At 44.6% G+C, this 20,522-nt stretch overlaps 1 protein-coding gene across 10 annotated transcripts in view; it reads left to right on the plus strand.

Moving 5' to 3' along the window:
* Positions 1-1,189: 1,189 nt before the first annotated feature.
* Positions 1,190-20,522, plus strand: part of map7d3 (MAP7 domain containing 3) — a 132,652-nt gene continuing 113,319 nt past the window's right edge. For all 10 annotated transcript variants that reach the window (XM_078547716.1, XM_078547718.1, XM_078547719.1 and 7 more), the window contains exon 1: positions 1,190-1,260. In XM_078547716.1, the coding sequence (XP_078403842.1) occupies positions 1,215-1,260 (46 nt within the window). In that variant the 5' untranslated portion in view covers positions 1,190-1,214. The remainder of the gene's footprint in view (positions 1,261-20,522) is intronic.

Genomic DNA, 20,522 nt, shown 5'->3' on the forward strand with positions numbered 1-20,522 from the left:
CTCTATTTTTCTATCCCACCTATCTCTCCCTCTATTTTTCTCTGTCTATCCCTCCCCCCTATTTTTCTATCTCTCTATTTCTCCCTCAATTTTTCTCTGTCTAACCCTCTATTTTTTCTATCTCTATGTTTCTCTGTCTATCCCTCCCTCTCTTTTTTCTCTGTCCATCCCTCCCTCAATTTTTTCTCTGTCTATCCCTCCCTCTATTTTTCTATCTTTCTATCGCTCCCTCTATTTTCACTCTATCTCTATCCCTCCCTCTATTTTACTATCTCTCTATCCCTCTCTCTATATTTCCATCTCTCTATCCCTCTCTCTATTATTTCTATCACTCTAACCCTCCCTCTATTTTTCTATCTCTCAATCCCTCTCTCCATTATTTCTATCTCTCTATCCTTCTCTCTATTATCTCTATCTCTCTATCCCTACCTCTATTTGTCTATCTCTCTATCCCTCTTTCTATTATTTATATCTCTCTATCCCTCTCGCTATTATTTCTATCTCTCAATCTCTATTTCTCTCTCACTATCCCTCCATCTATTATTTCTCTCCCTCTAGCCCTCCCTCTATTTTTCCATCTCTCCGTCCCTCTACTTATTATTTCTTCCTCTCTATCCCTCTCTCTATTATTTCCATCTCTCTATCCCTCTCTCTATTATTTCCATCTCTCTATCCCTCTCTCTATTATTTCCATCTCTCTATCCCTCTCTCTATTATTTCCATCTCTCTATCCCTCTCTCTATTATTTCTCTCTCTATCCCTCTCTCTATTATTTCCATCTCTCTATCCCTCTCTCTATTATTTCCATCTCTCTATCCCTCTCTCTATTATTTCCATCTCTCTATCCCTCTCTCTATTATTTCTCTCTCTATCCCTCTCTCTATTATTTCCATCTCTCTATCCCTCTCTCTATTATTTCCATCTCTCTATCCCTCTCTCTATTATTTCTCTCTCTATCCCTCTCTCTATTATTTCCATCTCTCTATCCCTCTCTCTATTATTTCCATCTCTCTATCCCTCTCTCTATTATTTCCATCTCTCTATCCCTCTCTCTATTATTTCCATCTCTCTATCCCTCTCTCTATTATTTCCATCTCTCTATCCCTCTCTCTATTATTTCTATCTCTCTATCCCTCTCTCTATTATATCTATCCCTAGCTCTCTCTCTCTCTCCCTCTCCCTCGCACTGCGCATGCTCCGCTCTCCTCAGCAAGATGGCGGATGGCGGGATCTCCCTGAAGGGGCTCCGGGCCCAGCTCGGTAAGCGGGACCTGGGGGAGGGGAACAGCCCGAAAACCCGGGCACCGGGGGGAGGGGGATCGTCCCCTAAACCCGGGGGGAGGGGAATCAGCCCCTAAACCCGGGCACCGGGGGGATCAGCCCCTAAACCCGGGCGGGGGGGGGGGGTCGGCCCCCAATCCGCAGGATAAACCCGAGCTCCGGACCCGGGACCCGCTCCCTGGGAACCGGCAACGGCCGCTCGGAGCCGGGGGGAGGGAGGGAGACCCCCTCCCCGGGGGCTGGTGCGGTTGGTATGTGCCCCCCCCCCCCCAGTGGGTTTGATGGTGTGTGACCCCCCCCCCCCCCCCCCCAGTGGGTTTGATGGTGTGTGACCCCCCCCCCCCAGTGGGTTTGATGGTGTGTGACCCCCCCCCCCCCCCCCCCCAGTGGGTTTGATGGTGTGTGACCCCCCCCCCCCCCCCCCAGTGGGTTTGATGGTGTGTGACCCCCCCCCCCCCCCCCCAGTGGGTTTGATGGTGTGTGACCCCCCCCCCCCCCCAGTGGGTTTGATGGTGTGTGACCCCCCCCCCCAGTGGGTTTGATGGTGTGTGACCCCCCCCCCCCAGTGGGTTGGATGGTGTGTGACCCCCCCCCCCCCCCCCCAGTGGGTTTGATGGTGTGTGACCCCCCCCCCCCAGTGGGTTGGATGGTGTGTGACCCCCCCCCCCCCCCCCAGTGGGTTTGATGGTGTGTGACCCCCCCCCCCCCCAGTGGGTTTGATGGTGTGTGACCCCCCCCCCCCCCCCACCAACACAGTGTGGGGAGGAAACCCCAGGGTAGGTAGTGATCCATTGAATAGGGAGAAGTCAGACCCCTGGGGCTTGAATGACCTGTGGGGGGATTAGTGACTTCTTTGCTGAGGGGTGGGCGAGGTGGGGGGGGTTGGGGGTGGGGGTGGGAGGGGGTTGGGGGTGGGGGTGGGGGGGGTTGGGGGTGGGGGTGGGAGGGGGTTGTGAGGGAGTGACTCGTAGTGGGAAGCCCAGCCTCCTGGGATGGAGTGACCACTGGCATTGGGGACTGACCCTTCACTTCATGGACAGAGATTTCAGTGAATATGGAGAGAGCAGAGAAGCTGTTCTCCTTCGAACAGAGAACATTAAGGGGTATTGAATAAAAATCATGAAGGGTTTTTATAGAGTAAGTAAGGAGAAACTTTCCACTGGCAGGAGGTTTGTAACCAGAGGAACACAGATTTAGGATAATCAGCCAAAGAACCGGAGAAGAAATTAGATTGTTTTTACGTAATGTTTTGATCTGGAATGCACTGTCTGAAATGGTGGTGGAAGCAGATTCAATAGTAACGTTCAAAAGGGGAATTAGATAAATATTTGAAAAAAGGGCATGGGGAAAGAGCAGAGGAGTGGGATTAATTGAATAGGTCATTGAAAGAGCCAGTACAGGCATGTTGGGTCAAATGGCCTCTCTTGTGTTGTATCATTGAGTTATACCCTGCAGACAGCTATGAACAATTAGGATTTGTCAGAATTATTCTTGACCTAGGGATAAGGAAAGTTTTATTTTTAAAAAGTAAAATAAGAGCAAAAAGTAAAAATGTAAATCTGAAACTAATTCCTGGAACCTCTGTTTGTGGAGGGAGGGAATTCATGGTTTGTTGGGGAGTTGGTGGTACTAGAGTTCATGCTTAATCTTGGGATATTAACCAGATTTCACTCACTCCTCTGGAGGGCTACTTGGAGTTGCCAGGAGCAGACTGCATATTGGTGTTTTACTTTATTCAAAAATGTTGCATTCTCACTTTCAAAGTGCGGTGTTTGGGATTTTTCCACTTTAATTGACCTGGTGTCTGCTAGTTTCTGCATATTTGAAATTTCCTGTAAGTTTTTTTTCTTTTGAAAAGTGCCTCTGACACCCCTGAGAATGAAGTATTGTCTGAAAGATCCAACAGTCCTTGTACCCAAGGGATTTTCTCTAGAGGTTTAATGGGTGGTGAGAATTTGTATCACAGTCTGATATGATAGGAAGCTTTACAGATTTCTAAGCAGTGATTCTGGTGCAGTTGCTATGGCCCAGATTTTGCAAATGATCTGAATGTACCTTTCTGTATCTATAATTGTGCTGTGTTCCTCAGTAATCTTTCCTGCCTCTATTAACCAATCTTGAGTCCAAGATGTGAGAAACAGCTGTGTATAAATCAGCATTGTGTTTGGCTGGGGACTTGCGTCTTGTGTGTTTCCTGTTGAGGAAGAAATTAAATTCGGCTGAACTCAGGAAAAATCGGTCACATACTTTACAGATCAATACTGCAAGAGAGATTAATAATTCAACAAATGAGAACACTTGGCTATTACTTTAAGTACAGTGCTTGCTTGAAAGTATTAACCCTGAAACAAAAATGTTCCTGGAAATGCATCTAGAAACCTTCCTAATTTATTTTAGTTGTTATGTCTACATATGTGACAGCAATGATTGGCTGTATTTTGTTTTGGGATATCTCTAGGACATGATTATTTATGGACCAGCCATTCAACTTGCACCCTCCAAATTCTTAAACCCATCCAAAACTCTACTACCAGTATCCTAACTCACTTCAAGATCCTGTAAATCTGTTGCCCCCAGGCTTGCTGACCTCCATTGGCTCCTGATTAGACAATGTCTTGATTTTAAAATTCTCATCCTTATTTTCAAATCCCTCCATGGCCTCGCCCCTCCCTATCTCTGTAATCTCCTTCAGCCCACAACCCTCGTCACATATCTGTGCTCCTCTAATTCTGGCCTTAGGAGCAATTAAAATTGGGGATGCTCAATCGTTGACGGTCGTGCCTTTAGCTGCCTAGACCCTAAACGCTGGAATTCCCACTCTAAACCGCTCTGTCTCTCTACCTTGCTTTCCTCCTTTTAAAACATTCCTTAAAACCACCTCTTTGACCAAGCTTTTGGCCATCTGACCTGATATTGCCTATGTGGCTCAGTGGAAAATTTTCTGATAACACTCCTGAGACATTGGGGGCATTTTACTATGTTAAAGGTGCTATATAAATGCAAGTTGTTTGTATAGTTTTCTAATGGAGGACAACTTGTATGTTTGTCTTGTTAAAAGAGACATTTAGTACACCATCATGATTCAGTTAAGCTCTGACACTATTTGTCACGGTTTTAGTAACTGATTTAGAACTGTATCCACCTAAATTCTGCCCCCCCCATAATAACTCATTCCATTTTATTAGTACCATATTAGCAAATCTCCACAGAAAATAGCTTTTGTATTGATGATGCTTTCTGATTCATTTTAAACATATTAACTTCAAAAATATTAATCTTGACAAAAGGAAAAATAAGTAATATTGAGTATCTCCATAGTCACAGAGCAACCAAGTCTCACTTTCACATTTTCCACTATCTCTCATCCCCTGTGGATCCCACTCCCAGTTCACAGGCTGCTGCGCACAGCTCTTAAAGGGGCTCCTCCTACTTCAGAATCTTTTTCCAAGTTTTTGCTTCATATTTCTCCCTTTAACCTACAATTTTTAAAGCCCACCCCCCATTCAGAGGAGCCCTTTCTTTCTTGCTTCCTACACCCCACACATGCAGTTAGTTCCTGCCAAAACTCTCGCCTGAAATAAAAATAAGAAACAGGAGGAGGCCATTCAGCCCTTTGTGCCTGCTCCACCATTTAATAAGATCATGAAAGATCTTCTACCTCCACTCCAGCATCCCACTCTATCCCCATAACACTAATTCTCTGCTTTGCTTTGAAAGTGAACTGCTTGCTGTGGGCAGGAGTCCCTCCCCTGTCACTTCCAGTCACTGCACACACTTGGGTCCTTTAGTGCAGCAGTAGTAGGGCCGTGAGGTATGAGTTGCAACCAGCAGTGATGGCATATCATCAAGAAGTCAAGCACGGCAATGTTCCGACTGAATCCATTGGGATAAAAGGTGCCTTTCCTCAGGAGCTGAGTACAATGTAAATACAAGTGATTTTTATTAATTTGCAATGATATTGAAGGATTCCTGATGTCCAATTTCCTATCAGAATAACATATTATGCTGTAAAAATTCCTTGGAGGAGAGGAGATATGGAGCTGATTGATTTCTGTTTAAAGTTCTCCCCTTTCACCCCACTCCAACCAACTGGCTACCTGGGTATTTCAGAACACAGGAACAGGAGGAGACCATTCAGCCCCTCGAGTCTGTGTTCTGCCATTTAATTAAATCATGTCTGATCTATACCCTAACTCCATCTACCCACCTTGGTTCTGTTGTCTTTAAATTTTTGTTGGGCAAAAGAGTATAATCAGTCTCGGTTTTGAAATTTTCAGTTCACCCCCGACCACATTTAGTTCCAGATTTCCACTCCCCTTTCTGTCATCATTCATGAACAACCTAGCCCTGATTTTAAGGTTCTTCCCTTGTTCTGACTCTGTGAGAGGAAATTGTTTCTTTCTCTACCCCATTAAATCATTTAATCATTTTAAACATCATCATTAGACGCCCATAAATATAACTTCCTTGCCAATTTTTAGCAATGCTTGTTTGATCACTGCCTTGATGATCCTTCAGTACGATGCCTCGTTGCTGGGCACTCATTTTTTTAAAAATTCATTCATGGGATGTGGGCTTCACCGGCTGGGCCAGCACTTATGGCCCATTCCTAGTTGCCCTTGAGAAGGTGGTGGTGAGCTTCCTTCTTGAACTACTGCAGTCCATGTGGTGTAGGTACACCCACAGTGCTGTTAGGGAGGGAGTTCCAGGATTTTGACCCAGCAACAGTGAAGGAACGGCGAGATATTTCCAAGCCAGGATGGTGAGTGACTTGGAGGGGAACTTCCAGTTGGTGGTGTTCCCGTCTATCTGCTGCCCTTGCCCTTCTAGATGGTAGCGATCGTGGGTTTGGAAGGTGCTGCCGAAGGAGCCTTGGTGAATTGCTGCAGTGCATCTTGTAGATGGTACAGGCTGCTGCAATTGTGCATCGGTGGTGGAGGGAGTGAATGTTTGTGGATGTGGTGCCAATCAAGCGGGCTGCTTTGTCCTGGATGGTGTCCAGCTTCTTGAGTGTTGTGGGAGCTGCACTCATCCAGGCAAGTGGGGAGTATTCCATCACACTCCTGACTTGTGCCTTGTAGATGGTGAACAGGCTTTAGGGAGTCAGGAGGTGAGCTACTCGTCGCAGGATACCTAGCCTCTGACCTGCTGATGTGGCCACAGTATTTATATGGCTAGTCCAGTTCAGTTTCTGGTCAATGGTAACCCCCAGGATGTTGATAGTGGGGGATTCAGTGATGGTAATGCCATTGAACATCAAGGGGTGATTGTTGAATTCTCTCTTGTTGGAGATGGTCATTGCCTGACATTTGTGTTTCGCGAATGTGATTTGCCACTTGTCAGCTCAAGCCTGGATATTGTCCAGGTCTTGCTGCATTTGGACATGGACTGTTTCAGCATCTAACTCATCATGAATGGTGCTGAACATTGTGCGATCACCAGCTAACATCCCCACTTCTGACATTATAATGTAAGGAAGGTCATTGATGAAGCAGCTGAAGATGGTTAGGCCAAGGACATTACCCTGAGGAACTCCTGCACTGATGTCCTGGAGCTGAGATGACTGACCTCCAACAACCAAAACCATCTTCCTATGTTTTTCCCCTAATTCCACTTGACTCCAGTTTTGCTAGGCTTCTTGAGGCCACACTCAGTCAAATGCGGCCTTGATGTCAAGGGCAGTCACTCTGACCTCACCTCGGGAGTTCATCTCTTTTGTCCATACTTGAACCAAGACTGTTAAGAGGTCAGGAACCCTGGCAGAGGAACCCAATCTGGACGCCAATGAGCAGGTTATTGCTAAGCAAGTGCTGCTTGATAGCATTGTTAATTCCATTACTTTACTGATGATGGAGAGTAGACTGATGGGGCAGTAATTGGCCAGATTGGAAATTTCCTGCTTTGTGTGTACAGGACATACCAGGGCAATTTTCCACATTACTGGGTAGATGCCAGTGTTGTAGCTGTACTGGAACAGCTTGGCTAGGGGCGCAGCAAGTTCTGGAGCACAAGTTTTCAGTACTATTGCCAAAATATTGTCAGGTCCCATTGCCTTTTCAGTATCCAGCACCTTCAACAGTTTCTTGATATCATGTGGAGTGAATAGAATTGGCTGAAGACTGGCACCTGTGATGCTGGAGACCTCTGGAGGAGGCCGAGATGGATCATCCACTCGGCGCTCCTAGCTGAAGATTGTAGCAAATGCTTCAGCTTTATCTTTTGCACTGATGTGTTGGGCTCCTCCATCATTGAGGATAGGGATATTTGTGGAGCCTCCTCCTCCAGTGAGTTGTTTAATTGTCCACCACCATTCATGACTGGATGCAGCAGGACTGCAGAGCTTAGATTTGATCCGTTGGTTGTAGGATCACTTAGTCCTGTCAATGCTATTTGCCACGCACGTAGCCCTGTGTTGTAGCTTCACCAGGTTGACACCTCATTTTTAGGTATGCCTGGTGCTGCTCCTGGCATGCCCTCCTGCACTCTTCATTGAACCAGGGTTGATACCCTGGCTTGATGATAATGGTAGAGTGGGGGATATGCCGGGCCACGGGGTTACAGATTGTGTTCGAGAATTCTGCTGCTGATGATGGCCCACAGCGCCTCATGGATGCCCAGTCTTGAGTTGCGAGATCTGTTTGAAACCTATCCCATTTAGCACGGTGGTAGTGCCACCCAACATGATGGAGGGTGTCCTCAATGTGAAGGTGGACTTCATCTCCACAATGACTGTGTGGTGGCCAATCCTACCAATACTGTAATGGACAAATGCATCTGCGTCAGGCAGGTTGGTGAGGATGAGGTCAAGTACATTTTTCCCCCTTGTTGGTTCCCTCAACACCTGCCGCAGACCCAGTTTAGCAGTTATGTCATTTAGGACTTGGCCAGCTCGGTCAGTAGTGGGACTACCGAGCCACTCTTGGTGATGGACATTGAAGTCCCCCACCCAGAATACATTCTGCTCTCTTGCCACCCTCAGTGCTTCCTCCAAGTGGTGTTCAACATGGAGGAGCACTGAATCATCAGCTGTGGGAGGGCTGGTCCTGGTAATCAGCAGGAGATTTCCTTGCCCATGTTTGACCTGATGCCATGAGACTTCATGGGGTCCAGAGTCGATGTTGATGACTCCCAGGGCAACTCCCTCCGGACTGTATACCACTGTGTTGCCAGTGCTGGACCTGTCCTGCCGGTGAGACAGTACATACCCAGGGATGGTGATGGTGGTGTCTGGGACATTATCCACATGATTCCATGAGGATGACTATATCAGGCTATTGCTTGACTAGTCTGTGAGTCAGCTCTCCCAATTTTGGCATTAGCCCCCAAATGTTAGTAAGGAGGACTTTGCAGGGTCGACTGGGCTGAGATTGCTGTTGTCGATGCCGGATGGCCCATCTGGTTTCATTCCCATTTTGTGACTTTGTAGCGGTTTGATACAACTGAGCGGCTTGCTAGGCCGTTTCAGGGGGCATTTAAGAGCCAACCACATTGCTGTGGGTCTGGGGTCACATGTAGGCCAGACCAGGTAAGGACAGCAGATTTCCTTCCCTAAAGGACATTAGTGAGCCAGATGGGTTTTTACAACAATTGACAATGGTTTCATGGTCATCATTAGACTTTTAATTCCAGATTTTTATTGAATTCAAATTCCACCATCTGCCTATGTGGGTTTCGAACTGGGGTCCCCAGAGCATTACCCTGGGTCTCTGGATCCCTAGTCTAACAACAATATCACTACACCATCACCTCCCCTGTGAGCAACAGATTTAGACCCCTAGTAGCACAGGTGGTGTTAACCTCCCTCTGTAGCAGGCTGGCTTTCTGTACTGGTTACACTGATGTGATGCAGCTCCTCTCAAACAGTTTGCAGTGGAGCTGTAGAGAATTATTCTGTATCAAATCACAAAGTGAGAGCAGTCTGCATGGTTAAAATACATTTGAGGATTTTAATAAAGAAATAACCAGTAAGATATATAAAAAGAGGAAGTGCTTTGAATAAAATTTGCACCTCTCTCTCTCTCTCCCCCTCCCTCCTCAACTACACTCCCTAAAATTATTTTTCTCCAATACGATAACAAAGATTTGTAAAAATCATTCTAGGGATATGAGCATCATTGGCAAGGCCAGAATTTGTTGGACGTCCCTAATTTCCCTTGTGAAGGTGGTGGTGAGCAACTGCCTTCAACCAGTGCAGCCTGTGTGATAAAGGTACACCCACAGTGCTGTTAGGAAGGGAGTTCCAGGATTTTGACCCAGTGACAGTGAAAGAACAGTGATATATTTCCAAGTCAGGATGGTGTGTGACTTGGAGGGGAACTTCCAGGTGTTGGTGTTCCCATGTATCCACTGCCCTTGTCCTTCTGGGTGGGTTTGGAAGGTGCTGTTGAAGGAGACTTGGTGAGCTGCTGCATACATCTTGTATATAGAATCACAGAATGGTTACAGCACAGAAGGAGGCTATTTGGCCCGTTGTGTCTGTACTCCGAAGGAACAATTCACCGAGTATCATTTCCCTTCCATTTTCCCTGTAGCCCTGCAATTTTTTCCTTTTCAGGTAATGATCCAATTCCCTTTTGAAAGCCTCAGTTGAACCTGCCTCCACCACACTTAGGCAGTGCATTCCAGATCCCAACCACTTACTGCATGAAAGGGCTTTTCCTCGTGTCGCCATTGCTTCTTTATCCAATTACCTTAAATCTTAAATGGTACGCACTCCTACCACTGTGTGCCAGTGGTGGAGGGAGTGAATGTTTAAAGTGGTGGGTGTGGTTCCAATCAAGGGGCCTGCTTTGTCCTGGATGGTGTTGAGCTTCTTGAATATTGTGGGAGCTGCACTCATCCAGGCAAGTGGGGAGTATTCCATCACACTCCTGACTTGTGCCTTGTAGATGGTGGACAGGCTTTCAGCATTTTGGAAGTATCACAGAATCTTTACAGTGCAGAAGGAGGCCATTCGGCCCATCGAGTCTGCACTGGCTCTGTGAAAGAGCATTCTACCTAACCCCACTCCTCTGCCTTATCCCTGTAACCACGCACATTCTCAGGTAACAATCCATTTCCCTTTTGAACACCTCGATCAAACCTGCCTCTTCCTCCCTCTCAGGAAGTTTGTTCCAGACTCCAACCATCCTCCGGGTGAAAAATTTTTTCCTCACATCACATTTGCTTCCTTTGCCAATTATTTTGAATCTTTTCTCTCTAGTCCTTGATGTACTCTTTGAGTGGAAACAGTTTCTCACTATTTACCCTGTCCATACCCCTCAGGATCTTGAATACCTCTTTCAAGTCTCCTCTCAGCCTTCTCTTCACTTCTCCAAGGAAAAGAGTCCCAATCTCTCCTCATAGCTACAGTTCTTTATCCCTGGAATTATTCTTGTGAATCTCCGCTGTATTCTTTCCAATGCCTTCACATCCTTCCTCAAGTATGATGCAGTACTCCAGATGAGGCCTAACTAGTGTCTTATACAAGTTCAACATTACCTCCTTAGTCTTGTAATCAATGCCCCTATTAATAAAGCCTAAGATACTATATGCTTTATTAACTGATCTCTCAACATGCCATGCCATCTTCAGTGACTTATGTACATATACACCAAGGTCCCTCTGTTCCTGCACCTCCTTTAGAGTTTCTCCCCTTATTTTATACTGTCTCACCATATTCTTCCTACTAAGATGAATCACCTCACACTTCTCTGCATTGAACTTCATCTGCCACTTGTCTGCCCAATCCACCAACATGTCTATGGCCTTTTGAAGTTCAAGACTATCCCCATCACAGTTGACAACATTTCCAATCTTCGTTTCATCTGCAAATTTTGAAATCATGTCCTGCACACCACAGTCTAGATTATTAATATATATCAGGAAGAGCAAGGGTCCCAATACTGACCCCTGGGAAACTCCGCTACAAACCTTCCTCCAATCTGAAAAACAACCATTTATCACTACTCTCTGTTTCCTGTCACTCAGCCAGTTTCTTATCAAAGTGCCTACTTTCCCTTTTAGCCCATGACCTCAAGTTTTGCTTTCAAGTCTGTTTGTGTGGCACTGTATCAAATGCTTTTTGAAAATCCAAAACATATCAACAGCATTTCCCTTATCAACCTTCTCTGTTACCTCCTCAAGATATTCCAGCAAATTAGTTAAACACGATTTTCCTTTAATGAATCCATGCTGACTTTCCTTAATTATCCTGCACTTGTCTAAGTGATTATTGAATTTACCCGTACTATAGTTTCCCTACCACTGAAATCAAACCGACTGGCGTGTAGTGGCCAGCTCTATCCTTGCACCCTTTTCTGAACAAGGGTGTAACATTCGTAATTCTCCAGTCCTCTGGCACCTCCCCTGTGTCTAAGGAAGACTGGAAGATTATCACTAGTACCTCTGCAATTTCCACTCTCACTTTCCTCAGTACCCTTGTATGCATCTCATCCAGTCATGGTACCTTATCTATTTTAAGTAAAGATAGCCTTTCCAACAATTGTAAGCTCTTCTCGTGTACCAGTTACCTCCTCTCTCACCTCGGCCTGGGTAGGATCCTCTTCCTTTGTAAAGATGGATGCAAAGTACTCAATCAACACCTTTGTTCTTTTTCCAGCCTCCATATGCAAGTCCCCTTTTTTTGTCCCTAATCAGGCTTACTGTTTCTTTTACCAGCCTTTTATTATTTACATGCTTATAGAAGACCTTGGGATTCCCTTTTATGTTAGCTGCCAGTCCCTTTTCATGCTCTCTCCTTGATTTTCTTATTAGTTTCTTCACTTCTCCTCTGGTCCTCCTATTTTAAGCCTGATTCTCCATTGTATTTTCTACCTGGCATCTGTCATACGTGCTCTTCTTCCTTTTCATCTTCACCTCTATCTCTTGTCATCCAGGGCGCTCTGGATTTATTTGTCCTATCTTTTCCCCTTCAAGTGAATATACCTTGACATTTCCTGCAATACTTATTCTTATGAAGGTGGCCCATTGTTCAGCCACCGTCTTTTCCACCAACATTTGATTCCAACTCACTGGATTCAGATGGATTCTCATCCCTTCGAAGTTGGCTTTCCCCCAGTTAATTATCCCTACTTTGGATTGAGCCCTGTCCTTTTCCATGATTAACCTAAACTTTATGATGCAATGGTCACTGTCCCCGAAATGCTCTCCCACTGATATTTGATCCACCTGGGCCAACTCATTCCCCAGAACCAGATCCAACAGTGCCTGCCCTCTCTTTGGACTGGAAACATACTGCTGCAGAAAATTATCTTGAACACATTCTTGCCCCTCTTGTCCCTTTGCACTATTTCTATCCTAGTCAATATTTTGGTAATTGAAGTCCCCATTATAATTACTCTATAATTCCATAACCTCTGGCTGTTCACCCTCCCCCAAAAGAACGTCCTGCAGCTGCTCTATGACATCCTTGACCCTGGCACCAGGGAGACAACATACCATCCTGATTCACATCTATGGCCACAGAAATGCCTGCCTGCTCCCCTAACTATGGAATCCCTGACTACTATAGCACTTCCACTCTTCCTCCTCCCTTCCTGTGCAGTTGAGCTACCCATGGTGCCATGAAGTTGGGCCTTGCCACAGTACTCTGCGGAACCATCTTGTTCACCACTATCCAAAATGGAAAAGCAGTTAGAGCGAGATAGCCCCAGGAGATTCCTGCACTACCTGCCTGTTTCTCTTAGATACTCTGGCAGTCATCCATTCCCTCTCTGCCTGTGTACTTTTTAGCTGCGTTGCGACCACCTCTCTAAACGTTTTATCCATGTAATCCTCGGTCTTGTGGATGCACCACCGTGACTCCAGCCGCCGCTCTAGATCCTCAATTCGGAGCTCGAGTTTCTGCAGCTGGCGACACTTCCTGCAGATGTACACATCGAGGGCACTTTGTGTCTGCACGATTTCTCATGTCCTGCAAGATGTACATTCCACATGACCGAGCTACAGTGACAAACATTAAACTTCATATAAAGTGTTTATGAATTTACTAATTTATTTAAATTATTTTCTTAATTAATTTGGAATGATTCCCAAGCATACTACAATTTACTGTGTTTATTAAATGCTGGCACCACCTACTATTGCAACTAAAAGTTAAACGTCTCTTAATTACACAGGCATGCGTTTTAGGTATTTATTTTAATTATTTTTATTTTATTTTAAAGTTTTACTTTGTTATTTATAGATCTACTTTAACTCCTGTATCCTAAGCTGGCTTTTAACACACTGTCCCTTACACCAAGCACTTACTGGCCAATCAATTTACTAGTTTCCTGTGATGTCACAGTTGTCTTTTTTCACTCAGTTTCTTTGGGAAGCTGAAATGTTCCCGGTTCCCGACCTGCCTCTGCTCCAGTCCCAGGGAGGAAGGGCCGAGCTCTGATCCCCGGGCTGTGTTTATGCTGCTCTCAGTTCCCAACCTGCCTCTGCTCCAGTCCCAGGTAGGAAGGGCCGAGCTCTGATCCCCGGGCTGTATTTATGCTGCTCTCGGTTCCCGACCTGCCACTGCTCCAGTCCCAGTTACTCACGGCAGAAATGAAGACTTGTAATTATATAGTGCCTTTCACAATCTCAGGATGTTCTAAAGCACTTTACAACCAGTGAAGTACTTTTGAAGTGTATTCACTGTTGTAACGTAGGAAACACGACAGCCAATTTGTGCACAGCAAGCTCCCACAACAGCAATGTGATAATAACCAGATAATCTGTTGATGTTAATAATCTAGTAATGTTGCTTGAGGAATAAATATTGGCTAGGAAAATTCCCCATCTCTTCTTCAAAATAATGACAGATCTTTACATCTACCTGAGAGCAGAGAGGGCCTCAGTTTAAACTCATCCAAAAGTCAACACCTCCAACAGTGCAGCACTCCCTCAGTGCTGTTCTGAAGTGCCAGCTGAGAATTTTGTGCTCAAGAACCCACAACCTTCCAATTCAGAGGAGAGTGTGTTACCAACTGAGCCACAGCTGATACTGAATAGCTGGCCTCTGACCTGAAGTTATGAGACTCGTCTAGTCAAGTTTCTGGTCATTGTTTTCCTGTGGATGTTGCAGGGGGCTTCAGTGATGATAATGTTGAATGTCATGGGGAAGTGATTGGCGATGGTCATTGTCTAGAACTTGTGTGGCACAAACACTGCTTGTCACTTAGCAGCCCAAATCTATTGCACAACCCATCACTAAAAATGATTAACTGTTCAAGTTTTCTGCCTGTTTATGATCTAATCTTACCATCTCATGCAGCAAACTGAATAAAATTTTATCTAGTAAATAACTATATCTTTATAGAGAAGTGCATTAATAAATATTGGCCTTTCAGCAATATTTGTCATTGTATGAGAGCACTGTGGGCCTGCTTATCAATAGATGTTGGCAGTGATTAGTAGCATGTGATTAGTAGATAGATAGGTTCTTGATTGGTAAGGGGATCAAAGATTATGGGGAGAAGGCGGGAGAATGGGTTTGAGAAACTTATCAGCCATGATTGAATGGCGGAGCAGACTCGATGGGCCGAATGGCCTAATTTCTGCTCCTATGTCTTATTCTTATGGTTATGGTCATGTCATGTTGACAGACACGTTTTGAAGACCCTATGAAACTGCTTTAGTACAGCATTAGAAACTTGCGAGCTGTGTTAAAGTAAAAGCAGAAATGCTGGATTGCACAGATCGATCAGTGTCTGAAAGGATTCACACCTGTCTTCTCTTTCTCCAAAATGGAAGTGAAACCAGTCCTGTTATAGAATTAAAGCATGATGTCTTATGAGGAAAGGTTGGACAGACCAGGCTTGTATCTGCTGGAGTTTAGAAGAGTAAGAGGTGACTTGATTGAAACGTATAAGATCCTGAGGGGTCTTGACAGGGTGGATGCAGAGAGGATGTTTCCTCTTGTGGAAAAATCTAGAACTAGGGGTCACTGTTTAAAAATAAGGGGTCACCCATTTAAAACAGATGAGGAGAATTTTTTTCAGTGAGGGACGTGAGTCTTTGGAATTCTCTTCCTGAAAAGGTGGTGGAAGCAGAGCCTTTGAATATTTTTTAAGGCAGAGGTGGATAGATTCTTGGTAAGCAAGGGGGTGATTGGTTATCGGGGGTAGGTGGGATGCAGATTTCAGGTTACTATCAGATCAGCCATGATCTTATTAAATGGCAGAGCAGGCTAGAGGGGCTGAATGGCCTATTACTGCTCGTTGTTTGGATGATGAGAGTGCAGGGAAAGAGAACAAGTAAAATTAGCAAAGAGATCATTCACAGAGGTGAAAAACAGAGCAAAGATAAGTGGAGATCTTGGAAAGAGCATTGAAAAGACATCACAAAAACAAGATGTGAAAATAGCTAAAGAGGCATGGGAATGGAAAGAAAGACCTACATTTCTATAGCGCCTTTACAACCACAGGACATCCCAAAGCACTTTCCAGCCAGTGCTGTACTTTTGAAGTGTAGTCATTGTTGTAATGTAGGACTGATGTATTTTTTTAAACATGCCCCGAAATATCATTCAATTAATTGGAAGTTAGATCGAACTCAGATGGAGGCAAGTAACTGAGATCTGATTGGTGAAGTCAGTATGGTGATCAGAGAGCCACACATCTAAATCTTGGTTATTATCTGTTTCCCTCCCCCTCCATCCTTCAATTCTGTGCATTTCTAGAAGGAGCTTACTACTTTTTCAGTTTCCAGTTAGTAAAGGGAGCCACACAAACCAAGAATTGGAACAGAAAATGTTAATCAGAAGCACAGGTCTGGCTATGACTAGTGGAGTGTCACAAGGAGCCTCAACTATTTACTATCTATATTAAAGACTTGGATGAAGTAATGTATCTAAATTTGCTGATGACATGAAGCTAAGTCAGAGTGCAAGCTGCAAGGAGGACACAGGCTGCAAAGAGACACTGACAGTTTAAGTCAGGGAGCAACAAGCTGGCAAATGGAGTATTGTGGGGAAGCTTGAGGTTATTCACTTTGGTAGGAAGAATAAATAAGCAGAATACTTTTAAACGATGAGAAACTTTTAAATGTTGACCTGAGAGATGTGGATTTACTCATACAAGGGACACAGGAAGTTAGCTTACTGGTAGAGCAAGCAATTACAAAGACATATGGCATGTTAACCTTTAATGTAAAGGGACTGGCGTATATGAACAAGGAAGTCTTGCTACAATTGTATAGGGCCTTGTTGAGACTACACCTGGAATACTGTGCACAATTTTGGCCTCCATATCTAAGAAAGTATATACTTACATTGGAGGGGGTAAGCAAAGGTTCACTAGATTGATAATAAAAACAGAAAATGCTGGGAAAAGCTCAACTGGCCTGGCGGCATCTGCGGAGAGAGAAACAGAGTTAACGTTTTGAGTCCAATATGACCTTGAAGAGTCATACAGTCTTGAAACATTAACTCTGTTTCACTCTCCACAGATGCTGAGTTTTTCCAACACTCTCTGCTTTTATTTCAGATCTCCAGCATCTGCAGTAGTTTGTTTTCACTGGGTTAGTTCCTGGGATGAGAGCATTGTTCTACGATAGTCTAAGAAAGATAAAGTAATTGGCCGTAGGCCAGGAGGGGTCATAGGCATCTCTGTCTTCAAGGTAGGGAAGTGGTTATATAGCTTGAGGGGCACTACTCCGTATCAAGCATGGGACAAGGGAAGAATACAGCCCACCATGAGCTACCACAGCCAGTACAGGGGCTGAACCTGAGCTATTGGCATCCTTCTGACCACACTGCAGCTTATTGAGCTAACTGACCTATAGTTCCTGGAGTTTAGAAGAACGATCTTATTGAAATATGCAAGATTCTGAAGGGGTTTGACAAGATGGATACTGAGGTTGTTTCCCCTAACTGGGGAATCTAAAACATGGGAATACAGTCACAGGTTAATCATTTAGGACTGAGATGAGGAGAAATTTCTTCACTCAATGAACCTTTGGAACTCTACCCCCAGAGGGGTGTGAATGTTCCTTTGTGGAGTATACTTAAGGTTGGGATAGGCAGATTTTTGGTGTTTCAGGGAATTGAGGGATGTGGGGAGAGAGCAGGAAAGTGGAGTTGAGACTGACGATTAGCTGCGTTCTTATTGAACAGTGGAGCAGGCTTGATGGGCTATTTCTTGTGTTCTTATCCTTCACAATACTAAGAAAGCACTACACTGTTGGAGGTGCTGTGAGATGTTTAAACTGAGGCCGCCCTGTCTGCCTGTTGCGTGGAAATAAAAGTTCTTGTGGCATTATTTGAAGAAAACCGAGAGTTTTTCCTGGGGTCACGGTGACCATTCCTCACTCAAAGCAATGCCCTCAAAAACAGAGGAACTGGGAATTTCACTCATATGATGTCTGTGGGACTTTTGTTGACTGTCAAATAGTGACTACACTCAAAGTAATTCAGTGAGCGTGAAGCACCTCGTGGTGCCCTGAGGACATGAAAGGAGCTGTATAAATGGAAGGCTGTAGACCATGCAATCTGACCCACACAGGAGGGACCGTTCCCTCTGGGATACCCTGGTCCACTCCTCCATCACCCCCAACACCTCAACCCTCTCCCAAAGCACTTTCCCATGCAATTGCAGAAGGTGCACCACTTCCCCCTTCCTCACCATCCAAGGGCCCAAACACCCCTTCCAAGTGAAGCAGCGCTTCACTTGTACTTCCCTCAATTTGGTCCACTGCATTTGCTGCTCCCAATGCGGTCTCCTCTACATTGGAGAGACCAAACACAGACTGAGTGACCACTTTGCAGAACTTCGATCTGTCCGCAAGCATGACCCAGACCTCCCTGTCGCTTGCCATTTCAACACTCCACCCTGCTCTCATGCCCACATGTCTGTCCTTGGCCTGCTGCATTGTTCCAGTGAAGCTCAACACAAACAGGAAGAACAGCACCTCATCTTCAGATTAGGCAATTTGCAGACTTCTGGACTGAACATTAAGTTCAATAACTTCAGACTATGAACTCTCACCTCCATCCTCACCCCTTTTTGATCCCCTTTTTTCAAATATTATATATTTTATTCCCCACCTATTATTATTAATAAATTTATTTCCATCTTTATTCATTGTTTTACCCCCCATCTTTTAGCCTATTTTGATCTTTTCTCCCACACCGTCCCCTCCCCGCACCCCACCCCCACTAGGGCTATCTGTCACTTGCTCATCCTGCTTTCTACTCTTAATGTCACCATTAGCACCTCCTTTAGCCAGTATCACCACCATCAACACCCCTTCGACATTTTGTTTTTGACATCTTTTGCAATCTCTCCTTTGCCTCCACCTATCACTGGCCTTCTATCCAGCTCCACCTGTCCCACCCCCCCTCAAACAGTATATATTTCACCACATTTTTACTTCTCTTTAGTTCTGAAGAAGAGTCATATGGAATCGAAACGTTAACTCTGTCTCTCTCTCCACAGACACTGTCAGACCTGCTGAGTTTTTCCAGCACTTTTTGTTTTTGTTTCAGATTTCCAGCATCGGCAGTATTTTGCCTTTATCCCACTCAGTACCATTTGTACTTGCATTTCTTGCTATGTTTTCCAGTTTAAACTTTGCTCTTTCCAAAACTCCCAAACCGCACTGTCCTGAAATTATCACAGCACTAGTGGATAAATCCCATACCACTGCTGTTGCTATCCATGACTTGAGACCTATGAAAATGATTGTGAACTGGATTTTAAATTTTGGATTGAACCTCTGATAGGTACCCAAGCAACTCGGACAAGAACACCTTGATGCTTTGAGATCAATGATCGAAATGGCTTTCTTATGCACAGCTATCTTTCAGATCAGACACAGGAAGTGCCTGCCCCTACTTGACCCATTTTAATTTTGAGCACTTTCTATGTTCCTTTTTGAGATCTTCACCTTCTGTCGCTATCCTTGTTACCCTTATCCATGTCAGTCTGATCTGGACTGGAAATGTACAAGCTGTCCATGCATTCCTGTTGGTGTTCCAGACTTTTCTGCTCCCACACCGTGCTCAGTAGCGTTCAGAACAAACTTTAAAGATGGCAGGACAAATTGCAAAGGCATTGACTAAAGCATAATGGGATCCTTGGCTTTATTAATAGAGGAATAGAGTGCAAAGACAAGGAAATTATGCTAAATCTTTATAAATCACTGGTTAGGCCTCAGCCAGAGTATTGTGTTCGATTCTGGGCACCGCACTTTAGGAAGGATGTGAAGGCCTTGGAGAGGGTGAGAGGGTGTGAAGGAGATTTAGCAGAATTATACCAGGCAAGAGGGATTTCAGTTAATGTGGAGAGACTGGAGAAGCTGGAATTATTCTCCTCAGTGTAGAGAAGGTTAGGAGGAGATTTAATAGAAATGTTCAAAATTATGAAGGGTTTTGAGAGAGTAATTAAGGAAAAACTGTTTCCAGTGACAGGGCTGTCAGTAACTAGAGGACACAGATTGAAGATATTGATGAAAGAACCAGAGAGGGAAATGATTTTTTTTTAATGCAGCTAGTTATGATTACAGTATCTGGAATGGGCTGCCTGAAAAGGCGGTGGAAGCAAATTCTATAGTAACTTTAAAAGGGAATTGGATAAATAATTAATTTAAAAGGAGAAATTTGCAAGGCTATGGGGAAAGAGTGGGGAATGGGATTAATTGGATAGCTCATTGAAAGAGCTGGCACAAGCACGATGAGCCAAATAGCCTTTTTCTGTTGGAAGATTCTGTGGTTCTAACTGGCTGAAGGGAGATGGTGGCATAGTGGTAATATCACTGGACTAGTGAACCAGAGGCCCAGGCTGATGCGCTGGCGACATGGGTTCAAATCCCACCATGGTGGCTTGTGGAATTTAAATTAAATTAATAAACCTGGAATTCGAAGCTAGTCCAATGGTGACCACGAAACCATCATCGATTGTTGTAAAAAGCCAAATGGTTCATTAATATCCTTTAGGGAAGGAAATCTGCCATCCTTACCTGGTCTGACCTACATGTGACTCCAGACTCACAGCAATGTGTTTAACTCTTAACTGCCCTCTGAAATGGCCTAAGAAGCCACTATGTTCAAGAGCAATTAGGGATGGGCAACAAATGCTGACCTTGCCAGTGATGCCCACATCCCATGGAAAAATAAATTTTAAAAAAGACCTGCTTAATGAAGATAGCTTTGTCAAATGATTGTCTGAAGCAGACAGTGGATCATCAGTGGATGGAATATATTCCAGTACTGGAGCTAGCAGGCTCACACTTGAGAAAGAGAGAGAGAGAGAGATTTTCAAAGTCAACAT

The sequence above is a fragment of the Cetorhinus maximus genome, chromosome 8 (assembly GCF_964194155.1).
Source record: "Cetorhinus maximus chromosome 8, sCetMax3.hap1.1, whole genome shotgun sequence".
Classification (NCBI taxonomy): Eukaryota; Metazoa; Chordata; class Chondrichthyes; order Lamniformes; family Cetorhinidae; genus Cetorhinus; species Cetorhinus maximus.